General features: G+C 36.5%; 1 protein-coding gene across 3 annotated transcripts in view; it reads right to left on the reverse strand.

The window, feature by feature from the left end:
- ERC1 (ELKS/RAB6-interacting/CAST family member 1) overlaps nucleotides 1-19,616 on the reverse strand; it is a 300,129-nt gene that overhangs the window by 222,044 nt on the left and 58,469 nt on the right. For all 3 annotated transcript variants that reach the window (XM_062010118.1, XM_062010103.1, XM_062010110.1), the window contains exon 3: nucleotides 10,416-10,832. In XM_062010118.1, coding sequence (XP_061866102.1) covers nucleotides 10,416-10,832 — 417 coding nt within the window. The remainder of the gene's footprint in view (nucleotides 1-10,415; nucleotides 10,833-19,616) is intronic.

Genomic DNA, 19,616 nt, shown 5'->3' on the forward strand with positions numbered 1-19,616 from the left:
GACATTTTCAAAGAATGCTTTTGTACAACTCAAGTGATAAGACTGGCTTCCTCCTGTAAAATCTCTGTATCTGAGGTTTGCAAAATGGACTCTGAGGACTCTACTCATGCATTCACCAAGCACCATATTGCTGGAGAGGCATTCACACACTTAAATGCTCTAAAATGACAGGCATCTATTTGGCTGAACAACACTGCTTGTACATGAATATCTCAATAAGAAATAAACATGACTTCAGATTATCCCTCTGGAGAGGCTCATACATGCCCCACATCCTCCAGTGTCTTTTTGGAATTCTCAAGTCTTTTCCTGCAGTTCCCATGCTGAGAGGAACAGAGAGGTTAATACACAGTCTTTTTTATAAATCCACATGTAGCACATAAAGTGAGGTGATATTTGAAAAGCTCATTGAAGCACACATATTACTGTAATACTAAATTATTCTGTAATGCTCCTCTTGGCTATGAGAGCACCTACTAAGATGATACATATAAAAAACACAACTCAAAGATTGTCATTTCACCCAACTGAGAGGAAATCAGTAAAAACAGCTGAAGACACCCCAGTTGCATCTAGGCAACACATTCAAATGTATGTCAACTCAAAAAGTTGTATAGGACATGACAAAAGAGGATTTGAATTCCCTAAATTTCAGAATTTTGTTAAAAGATGTTTTTCCTGACTCCAAAACTCATGTATGGGAAAAAGGGAATAATTCTGAAAATGATTCTTTAAGCTTAAAGAGGTGAAGAAAGATCCAAGAGTAGAAACTCTTATTCTGAATTGCTTGAGCTTTCACTAAATGCAGACAATTGTATGTCCATATGTTCCTGACACATCCATGCATTCTGTACAATCACCCAAGGACTGTTACTGTAGAATAAAATGAAACAGCTTGCTAATAGAAAAGAAATGAAAACAAACTGTTGTGAACTTCTAGAAACTGAGAAAACAAAAGAGAAGGTAAAATAAAAAGCAAAGTCTATTTTGAACAATGTAGTATTTTTTAGTTGTGCATTACATAGTAGATAATTTCCACTTATGCAGAGACATAAAAGCAACTGTTACTAAGGAAATGGAATAGATGGAATACACCCTACAAGAACAGCAAGGTACTAAAAGAATGTTGATACAATAGTGTCTGCTTTTCACATTGCACAGTGGTTTCCCAAAGAGAAATTTCTTCTAAGCTTTTTCTTTAGAAATGCTGGCATCCCTACTGTCTGAAGTGATGCTTTGCACTTTGGCAAATGAAATGTCCTGCTTCTATCATTTTAAGTAGTTCCACTGTGATCTGGATGACACAATCTGCTGTAAAACACCACTTCCCACCTCTTCACTGTACAGTAAGGATTTAATTTTGGCAACATATCTATGATTCTAAAAAGCCTAGAAACAGGGCTGGAGGCACACTGAACCTCCCTAGAACACAGATACAAGTGTGGCTGCTGAAGGAAGGCAGTGCACAGATATTCTTCTTAATTGCAAAATACAGGTTACGTACTTAAACTTTCAGTGGCAGAATTGACAAATACTAATGTATCTCTGAAGTATTCAGATTCTATTGTGGACAAATACACCATATATGAATTAAAAAAATTATATTTTCATTTTCAAAACTGTACTTTGCACAACAATTAAAAGTTTAGGGCTACAAATAGATACCAGGGTCAGAAAAATACTAAACTAATCCATCATTCCTTGCAAGTCATCCATTCTGATAAATTAATAAAGCATTATTCCTTTGTTCTACTTTCATACATCAAGAACCTTCACATGTAACTGATGCTGCTCCATAATAGATTAGTGAATTTTAGCATCTTCTTACCTTTGAATGCAACTTAAATTATTTTAACAAGACATGGTTCTTTTATATAGATGTTTCATGTTTTAAATGTTTTTATATGTTCAATGATTCCATTATTTTTAAAAATACAACAAAAAGAAGAAAAAAAGCTACCTGTTCCCAAATTATGTGCAAAATGCATTTTTTTCACTGTTAATTTTTGTAACTATTAAAAATATGAACACTTTTCTTCAGTTTAGCCAGTGGGAACTTACATGATCAAATACAATATTCTGTGCAGGATCTTTGCATCATTCAGTATACTGGATAGTTTCAGTTAAACAAAAAATACTTGTTTTTATTCTCCAACAAGTAGTTCAGGCCTTACTAAGTGAATGTCACCCTTTTGTATTTAAAGTTGAGTTTTCCAAATGGCTTTTCTGTCAACCTTTCATGTTTAAATCACTGAATGCTTTTAGCAACCTAGTTCCAATTAATTACAATAAAATGCAAATTTTACAACTAAATAAAAATTTTATGAGCATCCATCAGTTCAGTACTATCATTTTATAAATGACTTAATAGATTTATAAGATCAAATAGATCTATAATTGTGTAGAAGGACAAACCGTACCTCACTAGCCTCAGTTAATTGGGTGTTTCATGTCTTCACTTAAGGCCTTCAAGATGGCCTCCAAACATCCCTGTAGCCAAATTGTTGAGATAGACCAGACAAATGGTTAACATGTGGGTGGAAAACCATCTGGACTGTCAAGCTCAAAGTCTGGTGATAAGCAGTATGAAGTCTACCGGATAGCTGCTTACTATTGACAACCCTCAGAGGATGATACGATTCAGTGCCTTTATTAATGATCACAGAATCACAGAACGGTAGGGGTTGGAAGGGACCTCTAGACACCATCTAGTCCAATCCCTCTGCTAAAGAAGGTTTCCCTTTATCAGGTTGCATAGGAATGCATCCAGGAGGGTTGTGAAAACCTCCACAGGAGACTGCCCACTGCCCTGGGCAGTCTGTACCATGGCTCCCTCACCCTCACAGGAAAGAAGATTCTCCTCCTATTCAAGTGGAACTATTCGTGTTTCAACTTTTGTCCATTATCCCTTGTCCTGTCACTGGGTACTACAGAGAAAACTTTCCTCATCCTCTCAACATCCACGCTTTAGGTATTTATAAGCATTCGTAAGGTCCCCTCTCAGTCTTTTTTTTCTCTCCAGGATAAACAGTCCTAGGTCTCTCAGTCTTTCTCCACAAGAGAGAGGCTCCAGTCCTCTGATCATCTTGGTGGTCCTGTGCTGGACTCTCTCCAGCAGTTCCCTGTCCCTCTTGAGCTGAGGAGTCCAAAACTGGACACAGGACTCCAGATGAGGCCTCACCAGGGCAGAGTAGAGGGGGAGGAGAATCTCCCTCCACCTGCTGGACACACTCTTCTTGATACATCCCAGAATGCCATTGGCCTTCTTGGCCACGAAGGCACATTGCTGACTCATGTTCAGTTTGTTATCAATCAGGACTCCCAGGTCTTTCTCTGCAGAGCCATAGGCCTCCAACTCTGCTTGGTGCTGTTGATCACCACTCTCTGGACTCTGTCATTCAGCTAGTTCTCACTATCCATTCATCCAGCCCACACTTCCTTGAGCTTTCCAGGGATGGGAGTGCTAAAATTAACTAGTTAGAAATTTTGCCTTGTGTGAATAAAAAGAAAAAAGTCTTCATCCAGTACTAGAACAAATAGAACAAAGGTGTTTGAAATAAGTTTAAAAAAATACATCTCTAAAATTTTAGCACCTATGTTAGAAAAAGCATGTGAATAAACCCATTGATATTTTATGGATTATTTCATTTCAGTGAGATTGTAACTATAATACAGAGAAAACACCCTGACAGATGACTGCAGTTCTGCTTTTTTTCCCATTCACTTCATTCCTACGCATTAAACAAAAATCAGAGATTTTCTAGAAAAGAATAAGGTGTTTACCATTTCTTTGTAGTCTGGAAAGTCAAGAAATAAATATGTTCTTTTTCACCTTTTACTTTTCAACTTAAAAGTTATCAGTCTCTGAACTGAGGAAAGATTAAAATATTTATACACGTTTGAACATTTTTAACCATCATTCTTTTATAAAATGACACATAAGACATTCCAAACTACAACAGTAGTTTTAATAAGGTAATTGTATAAAGAATGAATTATGTGTGCTCTCAAGCTGGAATAGCCTATTTTCTTAAATTTTGATCTAAAAAAGATCTCTATGTTTTAAAACTACTTGTAGACCAATCAAAGGATTCTTATAAAGGCAAAACTATTTATGTTATCTTGATTCAAATCACTTCTCCCTGCTGTCCTCTTCTAAGAGGTCAAAAGAATGAAGATGCAACAGAAAAAGTGGAAACGTGATTTTTTCAACTCACCAGAAATATGTTTTCTTGTATGACGGTAGTCAGACTTTCAGTTACTGAATCTACCTACTCTGCCAAACAAAAATTCTCTGTAAAAATGTGTCTTATTTTTGTTGCAAAATCCTGGAACAGGACAAAAGTGTTCTTTGAGATAACTCTAATTGCTCCAATTAAAATTTCTAAATCCTTTTCTGAGCCTAGAGCAGAAAAGGGTAAGAATTTTAACACACACATGGAAAAAGAACTTCTTTGCAATACTTGTCACAGTTAATTAAAATCTGGTCAGATAAGGTGAACAACCTCTCTCTTCTCCGGGCACTGTTCTGCAGTGCTTTGACGGTATGTTTAGATGCTACATCTATCCTTTCTCACCGAGCTCCTTGATGCTGCAGTTTGGCCATCACAGTATCAAGTTTCATAATCTAAAGCTAAGTCAAGTATACATATGTTATAGTCTAGTGTTCCTGCTCACTGCTCTGACAGACATCTTCCCTAAATGGAAGACATAATAAAGACCGTTCACAGAAATTTAGTGTTACTTCCTAGAATAAAGTGAGCACTGTTCAAATGAAAATAGCTACAAACAGGGATCAGTTCTTGCCATAAGGCCATACTAGATAACTGTAATACAGTTCACAAACAGGACTTTGTAGGGTTGCCACTTCAACACACACTGAAGATAGAAATAATAGCTTTTTCTGCCATAGTCTTTTTCCTTAAATTCATTATGAATGAATAGCCCTCTGAATGATCCATTTTGTGACTGCTTTACATACAAAATCACCTTTTATTTGTTAAGCACTACATCCTTAGCTCCTTAATTCAGTTTTGCACTCATCTGTATTAAAAATCCATCTTGTTTGAATGGGCACAAATATTTAAAAAAAAATAAAATATCAAAACTATCATTTACAATCAAACTCAGTTTTTGTGATACAAAGTGCAAAGCTACTGTTTGTTCTCTCCTTGTTCCACACCACTGTAACATACAAACCTTGAACCTAGAACTGACTCCTGAAGAAACTGTCAAGATTAAAGAGCCTTCTTTCTGTTTCCAAATAAAAGGCTGTAGCCAGCTATCTGTCCCAGACCTGGATTCACAGTTCAGGGATTAACTGTCTAATTTTTTTGTACTGAGTCAAATGTCTGTTCTCATTCTTTATGATGAACTACGTTGCCATTCTTTGACACTGATATTTCAATAACACCTCACACCACTTTTAATACTTGCTTAGCCTCTCCTTTTCCCATGATAATGCTAGAGTCGTAAGACTACAGTTTAACTTAAAGGGGGATTTGTTTTGACCTCTTGCTTGAAGGTATTGACAACAGTCACATGTCATTTGCAAGAATGTGTATCCTTCACTATAAATATGTGGTAAAACTGTTACGAAGGAAGAAGAACTAGCTGTGCATGACCTCTACTGCATCAATTCAGGAAAACAATGGTTAAGGTCATGTATATTATCAGGCGTGTGACTGTATGTTCTGCAAAGTGTGATGGGGATCGACGGCTTCATAGGTCTATGGGGTGGATACCAGCAAACATGTTGGGCAATGAAGATAAGAGAATACATTTGGGAAGTTCCCCTCATACATCCTCTTCTGTTTTTATGATTTGAGACATCAAAGGATAGTCTGATCTGAGCAGGAGAAATATAGTGATGTGTCAGTATATCCCGGAGACTCCAATTAGTTTATGCCACAATCCTGCTGTGAACAAAGATATATTTGGTTTGCAGAGTATGTCCAGTCGCAATCCAGAGTCAAATAGGTCACCTTATTAACTACTGCTGTAAAGTCTGTGCTGATATCCCTTGTGAATGAGTATGAAAATGAGACAACATTGTCAAAGTTGTTGTGTATTATTGTCAGATATTTGGCAAACAAGTAGCTTCTTTTTGTCCCCTGCTGTAGAACCAATACAGATAGTTTTGGTTTTATCTTTTCTTCTAAGCAAATGAGAAATTTGGCCTAATTTTTTTCTCCATAAACTCTCAGGAAGTTAGCTATTTACTGATTGTGATGCTAGAAGTATATGTTTTCAGTTCCTTCCTCAGATATATAGTTCTAAAGATATAAGAAATGAACAAATCAAAACTGAAAGGTTTAACCAAGTTGGTACGATGAATGTTGGATTGTCCTTACAAACCATAGTTTGCTCATAGTACTCCCAACCATTTAGAACACTGGGTGTGGACAAAATCACATCACATTCTGCCAGCATTTGCATTGATATTTGGTCTATTACTCAATGTAGCTGAGAAAAACATACTTCTACTCAGTACATCTAGTATTTTGGGGAGGCAAGGGAGTGTGGAGGTTGCTAAAAAGAGCACAGCAAGCTTTGTTATCTTTAGAGGTATGTCCTGTCACTGCCATCTCTGATAATTCTGCAACAGGTGAGTTTGGACAATGAGGTGGCAGTTAATGTAACTTGGGAGCTATTCTGGAAGCTGTAGTCCAGCTGCTGGATTTCATCAAGTATTTCTTGCTGGTATGAAAATAATTTTGTTTCTGAAAGTTAAGTCTAAAATACCAACAATAATATGAATAATTTTCACTATGACTTAAGAAAGGGTATTCAAAATAGCAGCCATCTTTTCATAAGCTATGAAGCTTAAGCTTGTTTTCTAGGGTAGAGGAATGTGATGCAGCCACACTGTCATCTGTTGAAGTCATGGCATCCAGATCCATGCCTGTGTTTAGATGTTCAATAAGATATTTGATTTTTCACTGTTTTGTGTTAATGAGAGACTGTCCTCTGTATCAGTGAGTTGTTAAATACACACTGTGCTGGATAAAGGACCTTTCCTATAGATTTTTATGGAAAGATTATTTTAGCTCCCCAGAATCCAGAACAGTTGGGAAAAGCCAAAGTGAGTTAAACTGCTTATGGAGATACCTCTCACTATCTGCAGAAGAATCCATTTCATAACCTGGACATGGAAAACTGAGAAAGTGCTCTGTGAGATGATCAAAGATATGCAGTATCTTCTATATGAGGAACAATTAAGTAGCATTGGCCTTTTCAGCCTAGAAAAAGAGAGAATTTGGAAATCTAAAATGGTGAGTGGCACACATTCTTGGTAGTGACCCCCTATTCACCATGTCTTTTAACTGTAAGAACAAGAGGCTGTCAATTAAGCCATTGGGAGATAGGTCCAAACTCAACAGAATGAAGCAACTTCTTCCTGTAACAGAGAGCAGGTCTGTAGAACCCCTTACCAAATGATACAGCTGCAAAAATTTACATGGAGTCAAGAAGACATTAACTCTATATCCAGAAGGCAGTTCCATGGACAATACTAAACTGAAAAGTCACCAAAAGTTACAGCTATCTGTAAATAGCTGGGAAGATGGGACAGCATTATAGAGAAGTGTCATACTTGACTTGTTCTGCCCTTTCCTGGGTGTCAGCATACAGTCATTATGTGAAACAGAATGCTGAACTAAAGAGATCATTAGCCTGAACCAGTACAGTTATAATTGTATCAGAACCACAATTCTGGGCTCTCAAAGAACTTATTTTCCTTAAAAAAATAATGGAATCTTTAGTCCAATCACAATAACAGTGATATCTGAAGAAATCAATCAATTCACACTTGATTTTTAAAGTCAGACTGTTGGCCACTGCACCTGCGCTGTCTTGTCTGAGAAACCATCTGAGGATCTTGAGTCTCAATATCATGCTTCAAATGACACATCAGCTCCAGTTGAAAAATGGAGGGATATCTTTTTGCTTCAAGATGCAGATCTATATATTATTATTATTATCATCATCATTATTATTCTTAGCAAAGATTTTTATCAGAAGTCTAACAACTTGTAAAGTCAGAAATACACTACTAGTGGATTCTGACATTTCAGAATTCATTTTAGCTAAGATGGTCAAAATTGCTATTGAAGTTTTTCTCAGCTTTTCTAACATGTTAGAACATGAAGTATAACTGCTGATCTCCCAAGCACATGCAAATCCCTTTGAGATACTAATGCTTCCTTTAACAGCAGTCTTTAAGAACAACTTTAGCATGCCTTTCCAGGTACTGGGAATGCTATACATAGAACCACCAAAAACATAGCTTGATTTCTTTAAGGCAGCTCAAAAATTCCATAGTTAGTATTTAGCAAAAGGCTAAAATAGTCTAAAACTATGGAAACACAGAAAAACACATGACAGAAAAAACCCACATTATCTGAGGAGGGTGATGCAGACACACCTAAGAGGTTCTGCATAGAGACAACTTCCAAGTGTGGAACGGTGGTAGCAACTCTCAACCAGATCCTTAGAGTAGATCAACTTAGTGCTCATGAAGTCAGAAATCCTAAATCCAGTGATATTCCCTGATTTTCTCTAGCATCCTGGAGCTCTTGGCACAAGACCTGAATTTCATGCAGACAAGCCTGAGTTCAATTAGCTCAGTCTAGCTCAGAGCTCAAAGACAACACATGAGTACTACGAAAGCCCTTCCTGATGTGACCCAGTCCCATCAAGAAATCACTTGACATTTTTGGATGTGGCACCATGTTTCCAAAGTTATTAGGGTGCTCAGCTTCAAAGACTGGATCCCACATCATATCAACGGCTTGAGCTACAAATTACAGTATGCCTGGCTTACACGTCTCAGAACATTAGAGGTGAGTGGGCAGCAAGAATTAATTAATTTTAAAATGTTAGATTAACAGTATTGGCACTTTCAAAGTTAGGAAGTCATCTCTACCTTCTCCAGGTAAAGGCTAGGATTTAAATGATTGATGATTCCCAGATACGTGTGAATGAAGCAAGATTTCTTATCTCAACATCTACACACTAGAAGCTGAAACAAATGTAAGCGCATTCCTAAAAAATTACACAGCTCCTGCCAGCTTCTCATTTACGTTGCTGGACTTAAAGCAGAAAAAAATGGAAGCCATTTGGGGCTCTTCCTGAAATAGATACAAGAATTGGAACAGAATTATCATTGGTTGCTAAATAAAGGAAATACTGTAGTGTAGAAACTCTGGAATCATATTATCTTCACTCCAGACACTCAAGAGATTACTGCTCTAAAAAAATTAATCTAGCCTAATTTTGGCTCAGAAATGCAACAGGCCCTAGCTTTCTCATCTAACTGCTTGCAAGAGCACAAGTACAATGGGTCACGCCATGGAAAACATATGAATAAGATGCATTAAGTAGTATTTATGTGCTGCAAACACTCATCTGAAAAACCTCTGTGCCATACCTCGCTTCCCTGGCTTCTTAGAGAGGAAACTTAAATCTTGTGCATGCATCAGACTTAAAAAAAAAATGCTGAACAACAAAGCAGACAGTTAATTAGATTCACACACACGTTACACACACACATATAGCTATTGATTCATGTATTCCATCTACAGATGTATGTAAAATAATATTACAGAAAATCTTATCATTAGTGAATAGATGCAAAAACATACATACCTGGGTATGTACACAACACATGCTGAATTACTGGCCTTTTAGAAGTCAATATTAGAATACTTTAAGGGTCTGATTGACAAGAGGAAAATGCATTTAACAACGTCAAGAAATTTAATGACACTGTCTACACATCAACTCATTTATTTTCCTCTATTTTTCTAAGATACTTACATGTAGTCTATATGTTATTATAATTATTTTAGGATGATTGATAGTGAAGAATGTCTACCATTGTACTTCTTTAAGGTGCAATACAGATATAACAATGTTTTTTCTTTTCTGTTTTTGGAAAGATAGGGGTAAAGGGTTACTATGTGTGCAGCAGTGTCCCTTTAAGTAATCTTTTTTTTGGCTGTGCATCCAGGGCAGCTAATAGTTTTATCAAATACCCTTCACAGCAAGACGACTGTTTCCATGGAAACTGTAGAGCAATCATCCATTACTCCTGCAAAGATTTCTCTCAGCTCTCTTCTAAATACAGGTAGCCACTTTCTCACAAACTAAAATAGAACTGAATGATTTTTATAGTCTGTGTGACAAGTCACCTCTAGAGCTTCACATGGGCACTACGGGGAAAGTGAGGCCTAAAGCACAAAACCCCAGAAAGCACACACAAGAACGCCATGAAGAAGTTTTAAAACAGGGACACAATCTGCTAAGTCTGCGTTTATGGAGAGGATGGAAGATTCTTTCCCTATAGCTGCGAAATGGAGAAGAGACAGAGAAGAGTTTAAGACTGGAGATAAAACCAGAGCTTGGTCACTTACCTCTCTCAGCATGTTGTTTTCTTTTTCCTTCTGTTCAAGAAGGCTCTCCAAGTGGTGCACGTGCATTTCTGCCTCAGCCAACCGTCTTGTTCGCTCATGATCTTCCTCAGTGGCTTTTGCTGACAGACCTTTACTCTGCAGCATCTCCAGCAGCTTTTTGATGGACTCATCACGTGCATTTAAGGTCTGTTTCTGTGTCTCAATACGCAGTTCCATCTCTTCTAAGGTTTTACGTAGCAGGAATAGTTCCTTGGCCTGGCGTTCATGCTCTGTATGAAGTCGCTGGAAGTTTTCCTCCGTCAACTCTGCCACAAAAGGCTCACTGGTTCTACTGCTGCTATCCTGCTGAAACAGCTGGTTCAGGTCTCGCTGGATTCGAAGCTCGTCTTGGAGAGCCTGGATAGTCATCTGCATATGCTAAAAGAAGAAATAAAATTAGAGGATTCTCTCCACTGCAGAAATAAAGAGAAGAGTATGTGCCATGCTAATCCTCCTGAACTACCAAGAGGAAACCAAAACACTGACAGATCAACAGTGTTTTTCAAAAGCAGAGCTGGAGGTGGAACTGAGTTATACTACAGAAAGTTCAAGTCCCTCCTTCTAACACTAAAAATCTGTTACTCAGGTGACTCTCTCACTTCCACCAACTTGAGTGAGTCACTATTTCAAATGGGAAAATGCCAGTAGGAATTTGTCAGTAAGCTGAGAGGTTAAAACATTTTTTTTTCAAATGTTTGCCTACCTTATAGAAGAATTCTGCCTAAGAACTAGACTAGTATTACCATCTTGACAAAGCAGAGGGACTTTTGACTATTAGAACTTACATATCATCTAATAAAATCAGTCATGAAAGCTCCCAAGATCTTCAGTACTAACACTACCTGTAGGACAGATTTCCCAGTTGACTTATGCAAGAAATTTCAGCTTGTCAGGAATTACTACAAGTATAGAAAACTGGATATATGCTGACTGGAAAGAAGGGTCACATCATACATTTTTATGCTTGAGGATTGCAGTACAGAATGGAAAGTACCACCTTACAAGGAAGAACATGACGTCAATCAAATGATCAGCAGTAACTCATGGCTGAGCAAGACTCATACCATCCTTTAAGGTATCAGCATAAACTGAAATTAACTTAAATCTGTAGCTTCATGATTGATTTAAGATGCTGTAATTGTCTTTTCTATTTCATTTACACAATATTTAGCAGTTACTAATTCCATTAATCTAAAACTATACTTTAGGTTATAGAATCTGTGTAATAACATAGGTGAAGGAATAATGAATTAATCTGTTCTAAAAGGTACACTGTGTTTACATGTTGGTGGATGCTTAGATTTATTTTCAAGTCATTATTTAGCAGTCTAAGAGAAGAAAAGAAGTATCTCAAAAGAATATTTTTAGAAATCACTTTCTTTTTAAATGAAAAATAAATAAATTTCATTTCTTGTCATTTCTCCAAACCACAGTCAATGTGAGAATGTCAGCCAGCTTCTAAGCCTTAAAACTGGGGCACTACCACAAAAATGCCAGCATGCAGGCAGGCAATTAAAACTACTACATCTATTTGATCTATGTCAACCAAGCTATAAGAGAAAACCTGCTACACTGCCTCATCTGTACCTATACAGCATCAACCAAGTCAGCAGGAATACAGCAGCAGTAGTGAGAGAATATCTTTAAATTCTGTTAAACAACAACTTCACTAGATATAACTTTATAATTCCACACATGAGTTAATTCCATTTGTTTTTGAGAAGCCCTACTTATCCACAGCCCAGCTGTGTGTTGTTCCTCCAGCTAACACATTCCCACATGCTTCCACCTGCCTCTCCACATACTGCCACTTCAGCATTTCCTTTCTCCCAGGCGAGAAAAAGAGCTGCTTCTGAACAACCACATCATCTACTAAATGAAATTACTTCCTCTACTCAGAGTTGTCTCAAGAATCAAACTTGGGCTATTTATAAACATCAATGGACTAAATAATCACAACCAAACTCTCACATTTTTATCATCTGATCTGCTGTGAAAACTCATTTCAGGTTATATAGGCAAAACTGTCTCACATCCACATAAATTATCTCCCCTGAAGCTGGAAAAGCCCCAATTCAACTTTTGGGTCAAAGAACTGAAATCTATTACATGATTCAGAAACATGACAGTGACAACCAGCAACAAACGGTATTTAGTGGTATCTAGCAGTCTGTTAGGTAAGCACAAGAGAGTTTGTAATATATGACAGAAATTGTCAGTAACAACCTTGAATTCAGTTTTCCCAGGAAAAATGAAGAGGTGGTGTGAGAGGAAGGGTTAGCACCAAGCTTATGAATTGTTATCATTGTTCTCTGAACTGTTCAGCTGAGAACAGACTTCATTATGTGCAAGGTAGCTGGAAAATAAATACACCATAGAAAATTATTCTATGCTTTTGACACCCACTCCTTTCCAACATGCAAGTTGTATGCAAAATGCATTCTTTTCTCTGGTTTCCTTTTTTTTTTTTAAATGATTTTTAGAATAATGGAAAAATCCTCTTTAATAGTTGACATCATGAAAAATCCTACTTTTTCAGTTCACATAGCTCTTCTGTATCATTTCAAACAAAACATCATTTTTCCCTCTGAAGGGAGCTGGTAAATCTTACTAGCTTCTCATCCATTTCTCAGACTCCACTTCTAAATCAGTGAATATCTTGGAAAGGCAAAATATTTATCAAGTTCATGTGATACCAGCCAATGATTTTTATTTCTTTTTCATAGACCTGACTAGAGATCTCAATCAAACTTGAAAAATACTGCTGAAATACTGCCTTATGTAGAAATAAAAAAGTAGAAATACTTTTAATCTTACTGATCTTAGTTATATCATACTCTCCTGCATAATTATCAATCATGCTTTTCTTAAACAGTTTAATAAAGGTACCATAATTAAAGTCAAAGTAATTACATTGAACTTGTACTTTACTTGAAGCTTATTGCTCTATTCTCAGACCTTGAGGATTACCTGATATTTCAAGTAATGAAAACTGGTCTTTAAGTCTCACAAAAAATTATAACTAAATCTATAAACCACAAAGATATTTTTGTAAGCACAGTTCTCTACTAAGTCTCTTGCTGGTTATGACCAATGTTTCTCTTGACAGAGTTAAGTCTCTTCAGGCCCGCCTCAAATGTAAATTCTAAAAGGGTAAGATGCAAATATAACGTCTTAAAACATGTTCATCTGCCCATATTACCTCCATGGGGCAACTTAAAGTTTCTTAACTGGGCTCTATGCAGGGACAGAGCTTGCCTTTCATCCACATGCATAAATTTTACATCTGTAAGTAGCAGAACATGCTTCAATCTTCTCCTTGACATAACAGGATTGAAATTCACATTTCCCACACCTTGGCAGATTGGTTAGATGTCTTTCCAACCTGTAGCACAACTACAGCCAATGATACAGCAGTTCCTTGTACTCGGTTTACAAAGCAGTCCTGTTGTTGCAGTCTCAGGATAATGCAATGTACCTATTGCTACTCTGGTGAGTTTGGGAACCTTGCTGCAGGCAGCTCTTTTCATCTCTCCCTGTTGAAGCATTTTCATTTTGCATGAAATATTTAAAGATTCAATGGGCCTGACAAAAAATACGAAAGAGAGCACAGCTTCTTATTCTAATTGGTTGAAGATATAAGAACAGAAAGACCTGAATAGTAATATTTTCAATTAACTTAAATATTTGTCATCCTGCCATTCCAAAGGAAGTGGGGGATGTGTATTTGAACATACTTAGACAGAAAAAGGAGTTTAATTGATAATCACACCCAAGACCTGGACTCTGTGATTCTCTAGCCCCATATTTTAGATCAAAAGGAAGCAGCCATTGCTACTAGTACAATTTTTAAAGAAAGGGTTAACTTGTGGCATGCTTTTTAATGAATGGATTTCCACACTCATCTTTGCAAGACAGAGATTGACCCACCAAGCGTTAGTGTTTAAGATTCCAAGGTGTATTTGTCTGTTTGTTTTTGGTTGCCTGATTTAGGCTTTTCATACTGCAGATATTGTCTTTGCAACTACTATTAACCAGATACATAGCTCATCCCATACTCATTCCAAACAAGAAGTCTAAATACCTCATTAAGAACTGTAGGTTCTGCAACACAGGTGAGACAACTAAGCATTGAACACTTTGTAGTTAAATTCTCCTTAATCTCCCAGATTCAAATTCTAACTAAGTTAAACAGGGAAATTATTTTTCTGAATACCAAGAAAAAAAATCAGCACCTTCAAGAGAAGAATCTACACTTTCCCAGCAACAAGGGAAATCATAACATGAAATTATATGACATTGTGTCATAGAAATATGTCACATGAGGGGGGAAGCATTGTTACATTCTGCAAAATCCAATGACTTGAAAATTCTTATACTGGAAGAACACTGAAGATTCTCATATTTATGAGCAAGAGAATATGGGGTGATGGAAAGCATGGGGAGAAAACTTAGTGATGTGTTAGAAAAGCTTCAGCATGAGAGATAAAGGTTCAAGCTCTTGTCATCTTCATACATCTCATTTGAGGCTCTAGTCAGTAGGCAATAAGCTGTTATTGGGTGGATCTCTAACAAGATATTCTTATAGAAGGGACTGAGAGAGATTCTGTTTTGTACAAATATCAGAATATTGACAGATTACAGAATTTACACCTACGTCTCTCATATCTCAGTGACATAATGGAAAGATGAATCTTGGCTTAAGGTTTTTGTATTAACCAAGAGATTCCTTAGCATCTCCCATACTTTAGTGAGCATTACTGACCAAGTCTATTTCCTGCTCAGGGGTTGATCTCACCTCGCTCTTCCCTAACTTTTAAATAGAAATTCCATTCCTTGGGAAAGACATTTTTTCCCTAACAAGCATTTTGCTGAATTCAGAAGATTCAATAAAAGTTTACTGTAAAAATACTATTGATAAATTTAACTACTGAAAATTTTCTGACTACTACTGTTAACCCACAATGCCAGTACATCCTATACTAAATGACAGCTTTATCATGTAGAGGCATTTGGCAGTTTTCTGCAAAACTGCTCAATGATCGAGCTATTCTTCATGTAGAAAACAGTAATTAGTGTTTGGAAAGACATAGGACAGGTTTGCAACTTTTTTTACAACATATCACATAATTCTGTATTGATTTTTCAGGATGCAGTCCAGTGATAAAGTAAAAAAAAATTAAAGAGACAGATGTCATTTGTTAATTGACTAAAATCTAGGCTTCTGAAGATGTTAGCTTATAGCTAAGCTCTTATTCAGTCAATTATTTTTACAGCTGGCAAAAAGAGAAAAGCTTTTGGCTACAGGAGCCCTTCCTTGTCTGCCTACAACAGTATCTGCAAACACGGACTTACTTTTGTCTTTAGATCATCATGATTACAATGCTACTACTCTTGAAATAAAAGATACAATAATTATGATGTATTTTATTTTAAAAATATAATTCAGTAAGGTCTAACCTCAAATGTACATCACTAGAAAATGACAGAACATAGAGGTGGCTTTCTTGCCAGCAAATCCGCATGCACAATCACAAATTTTTTGCATTATGACAATTCCTTTCATGTTCCTTACAACAAAAGTATGTCAAACATTTGTAAGAGGATGAGCCACATTCAGCTCAAAAAAGATCGAACGCTAAATACTAGAATAGGATTTGGTCCGTCTGAGAAATCATTCTTTCCCATTCTCAAAGGGTTAATGTTTTGGCGGCATTTCTGGGAAGTAGGTTCCTCCGAAAGCACCACAGAAGCAAAGGCCTGGCTGTCTGAGGGAGTCCCTGCTGACATTCAGCTGCAGCCCACGCAAAGAAACCGAAAAAAGGGCTAATGTCAGGTGTCCAGCAGGGCTGTGATGAAACAGAACTTGCTGATTCCAGAAATGCTACATATTCCCTGTAAGATGGATCAAGAGCTTCAAAACACTAATTTCAATGGAAATGAATGGGTGATTTTTATAATGTTTAGGTTAGATACAAAATACTGCTATGACTTCAATAGGATTTAATTTGTGAGAGTCAGAAGAAAGAGACTTGTATTTTTAAAGACAACCATATATTGCACTATCTCTGAGACAGCAGAAGGGCAAGATAGTAAAAAAGTGCTATTGATAAAGAGCTTAAGTTGTCAGTAATACATTTGTCAGCTGAATTACACTCACAGAAAATTACACTCATTTGGTTTAAGAGGGCAGTGTACAGCACTCTAATTCTTTCACCCTATCTGTATGAAAAAACCAACTTCACAAGCAAATCAGCAGGAGTGAATTTAAAGTAAGCAGAATCAGAAACAACCCAATAAACTTGTAGTCACAGAAGAAGCAAAACCACAATGCAGTTACCTCATGCTAAGTGAAGAGGTATATCCATAAAAAAAGCTGAGCATAAACCAGAATGCAGTACACCAGTTATTTAGTGGCAAATGTCCACATGAAAGAGTTTACCTATGGTAAACATGAAGCAGCTTATCCTATAAAGAAAAAAGTAAGCTATTTCTATTTTAAAGAAATAATGCATAGGCAGTTTCTGTAGAATACCTCATGCACAGTAAAAACATAATTTATTCAGAAGAAACTTGTGCCCATACATGTGTGGTAAGAATAAAAATTCTGATTAAGCACAGGCAAGCCTAGTAAACTTCTGAAAAAAATCGGTTAATCAGGTTTTGAACTATGAACATTTCTGACAGTTCTCTGGCTTTCTAAGGGAATTTGAGCTCTGTGGCAGATACCAGAAATGGTCTAGCAGGCAACAGAACTCAAAGGAAAATTATTTCTACAGTCATGTCAGTTAGTTCCAGGTACCATGTGTTTAAATTTCCAAATTTATATCTACATCAGTAATTTAGTATGCTTCAAAACCTTTTTCTCATGCAAATCTTCCTAGCATCTACATTTCACACGCTTAAGTGTCAGAATGCTATGATCCTGGAGCACAGAAACTGAATTCATTAAAGTGTCCCTCATGTTTCTTGAGAACAGGCATTTTGGGATTAGGACAAATGTTTAGATTTTCTCACCAGAACAAACAATTCCCATACTGATTTCCCATACTCTGTTTCCCACTAGGCTCTCCCAAATTGGGTTAGCATTACACTATTTAAATATCATGTTTTATTTATACACAAATATGAGTTTTGATTATTTGTTCTTAGGCTGCTAAAGACACAAGAGTCCTTGCATATATATACTTTCATACATTGCAGTAAGATAATTCTTTGCAGTTTCTGGTAAGCACAAAATTCTTTTGTCACAAACTATGTTATAAAAGGTTTTGTGGAAAAAAAAAGCAGCCAACACACAAACGTCAGACTGATCTATATTCAGGCTAGCCATTATACAAATTGTAGAATCTGATTTTTTACTGTTTGCATGTCTATACAACACACTCAATTCCATCCACTGTACAGATTACTTCAAAATATTGCATCCATGGAATAGGTGCCTAAATGACAAACTCAGCTTTGTGAACCTCTCATCCTATTAAAGCAATTAGAAATTATTATGGTACTTAAGGGAAGGAGAATTTTAACATTTACATTTGTATAAATGGCTAATATTTTCAAATTAACAGCATCTATATGAAACACGGGTTATTTTGTTAATAGATTAGGAGCTTTTCTGTGAAGAAATATTCTTATTAGTCATCTCAATTAGGGAGGTTGGCAAATATATCTTTTCATTAGCTGATGCAAGGAATCAATCCAAGACACCTTTGATCTTGTGTTCAGTATTTTCCAAGATCTGAGCATACATCAACACAATACTCTAAAAAGAAAAAATAGCTGATGATTTATAATGAAAGAGTATTCTACAGAAAATCAATGCACAAGAAAGATGTTTACTACTCTGTCCACATCACTTTCGTCTTATTTAAACCTTCGGATTTGGAGAGATTGCAGTATAAATCACAGTGCATATATGCACGTGTCCCACAAGAATACTTTAACCAAAATATTTTTAATTACTGCATGTGTACACATAAACCCTACATCTCTCATGTAAGGTTATAAATACGGAGTAGATCTTATATTTGAATAATTCAAGCTTGTGACTTCTGAGGACTGAAGAAACAAAGTAGGCTGTAATACATAAATTGATAATGTTTCAAAGAATTAGTTTTAATAGAAACCAGTAAGCTTTTCATCTCCTGTTTGCTCACCTAACAATACAATACTTAGCTCTTCCTATCAGTCTGGAATGCAGCATAGTAGCATCCTTCACTTATGACCAACAGTGGAAGACCTCATGAGCTACCCAACGCTTGGACACTATAGATTAGTGACCAAAGCAATAACTGTTCTTTCTAAACTTGTGTCTCCAGAAAATGAGTTACTTTCCAAATAAGATGAAGAGTCTACTATTCAGCTGTTGAAATAAATAAATGCTAGTCACACATCACATTGAATTATAAAACCTGGACAGTGGCTCACCACCTATCTGAAAACACTGAAATTTAAGGGGGTTCTGTTTGTTGGCTTTTTAAAGATCTTTTTTTTTTAGTTAGAAAAGCATCAGATGACCAGATATGGCCACAAATGTGAGAAGACTGTATGTATGAAGGACTTGATCCTGTCAAATAATAGAACATGACATTCAGGATCTCATAAACAACATATGGCTGTACTGGGACACATGGTAAGTTGTGTCAATTGAGTCTTTGCATAATGTTCAACCAAGACAGAGAGATAACCAACAGCAAAAACTAGATGCTGCCTCTCAGCTGCACTGATTGTGTGTAGAATGAGGCTTTGCCAGCCTGCTCATAATTTTTCTTGTGATGATTAGATGGTAACCTTGGAAGGTAAAAGTCATCTTAGGAAGATGATCGCAGAGTACAAAGGTCCTGTAAGCCCAAGACCTCATTCCATTGATTCACAAGAAGATGGGACCAATTTGGCTATGTCGTGGTAATACTTTCATTCCTGCTTTGGTTGTTTATAGTTTCTCCAGTACGCCTTCCTAACTGCTTTCTATCCCATACATAATTGTAAGCATTGCATCTTACCACATATGTCATACCAGCAATTTTTCAGGGAAAGTAAAACAAATTTCCTGGAAATGCATTTACACATGGTTTTCTTGTTTTAAACCACAATAAGGAACAATTGCAGACTTTCACACTCAATTGGCCCTAAATTCAAAAAGCCTAAAATTATTAACTG

The sequence above is a fragment of the Colius striatus genome, chromosome 1 (assembly GCF_028858725.1).
Source record: "Colius striatus isolate bColStr4 chromosome 1, bColStr4.1.hap1, whole genome shotgun sequence".
NCBI lineage: Eukaryota > Metazoa > Chordata > Aves > Coliiformes > Coliidae > Colius > Colius striatus.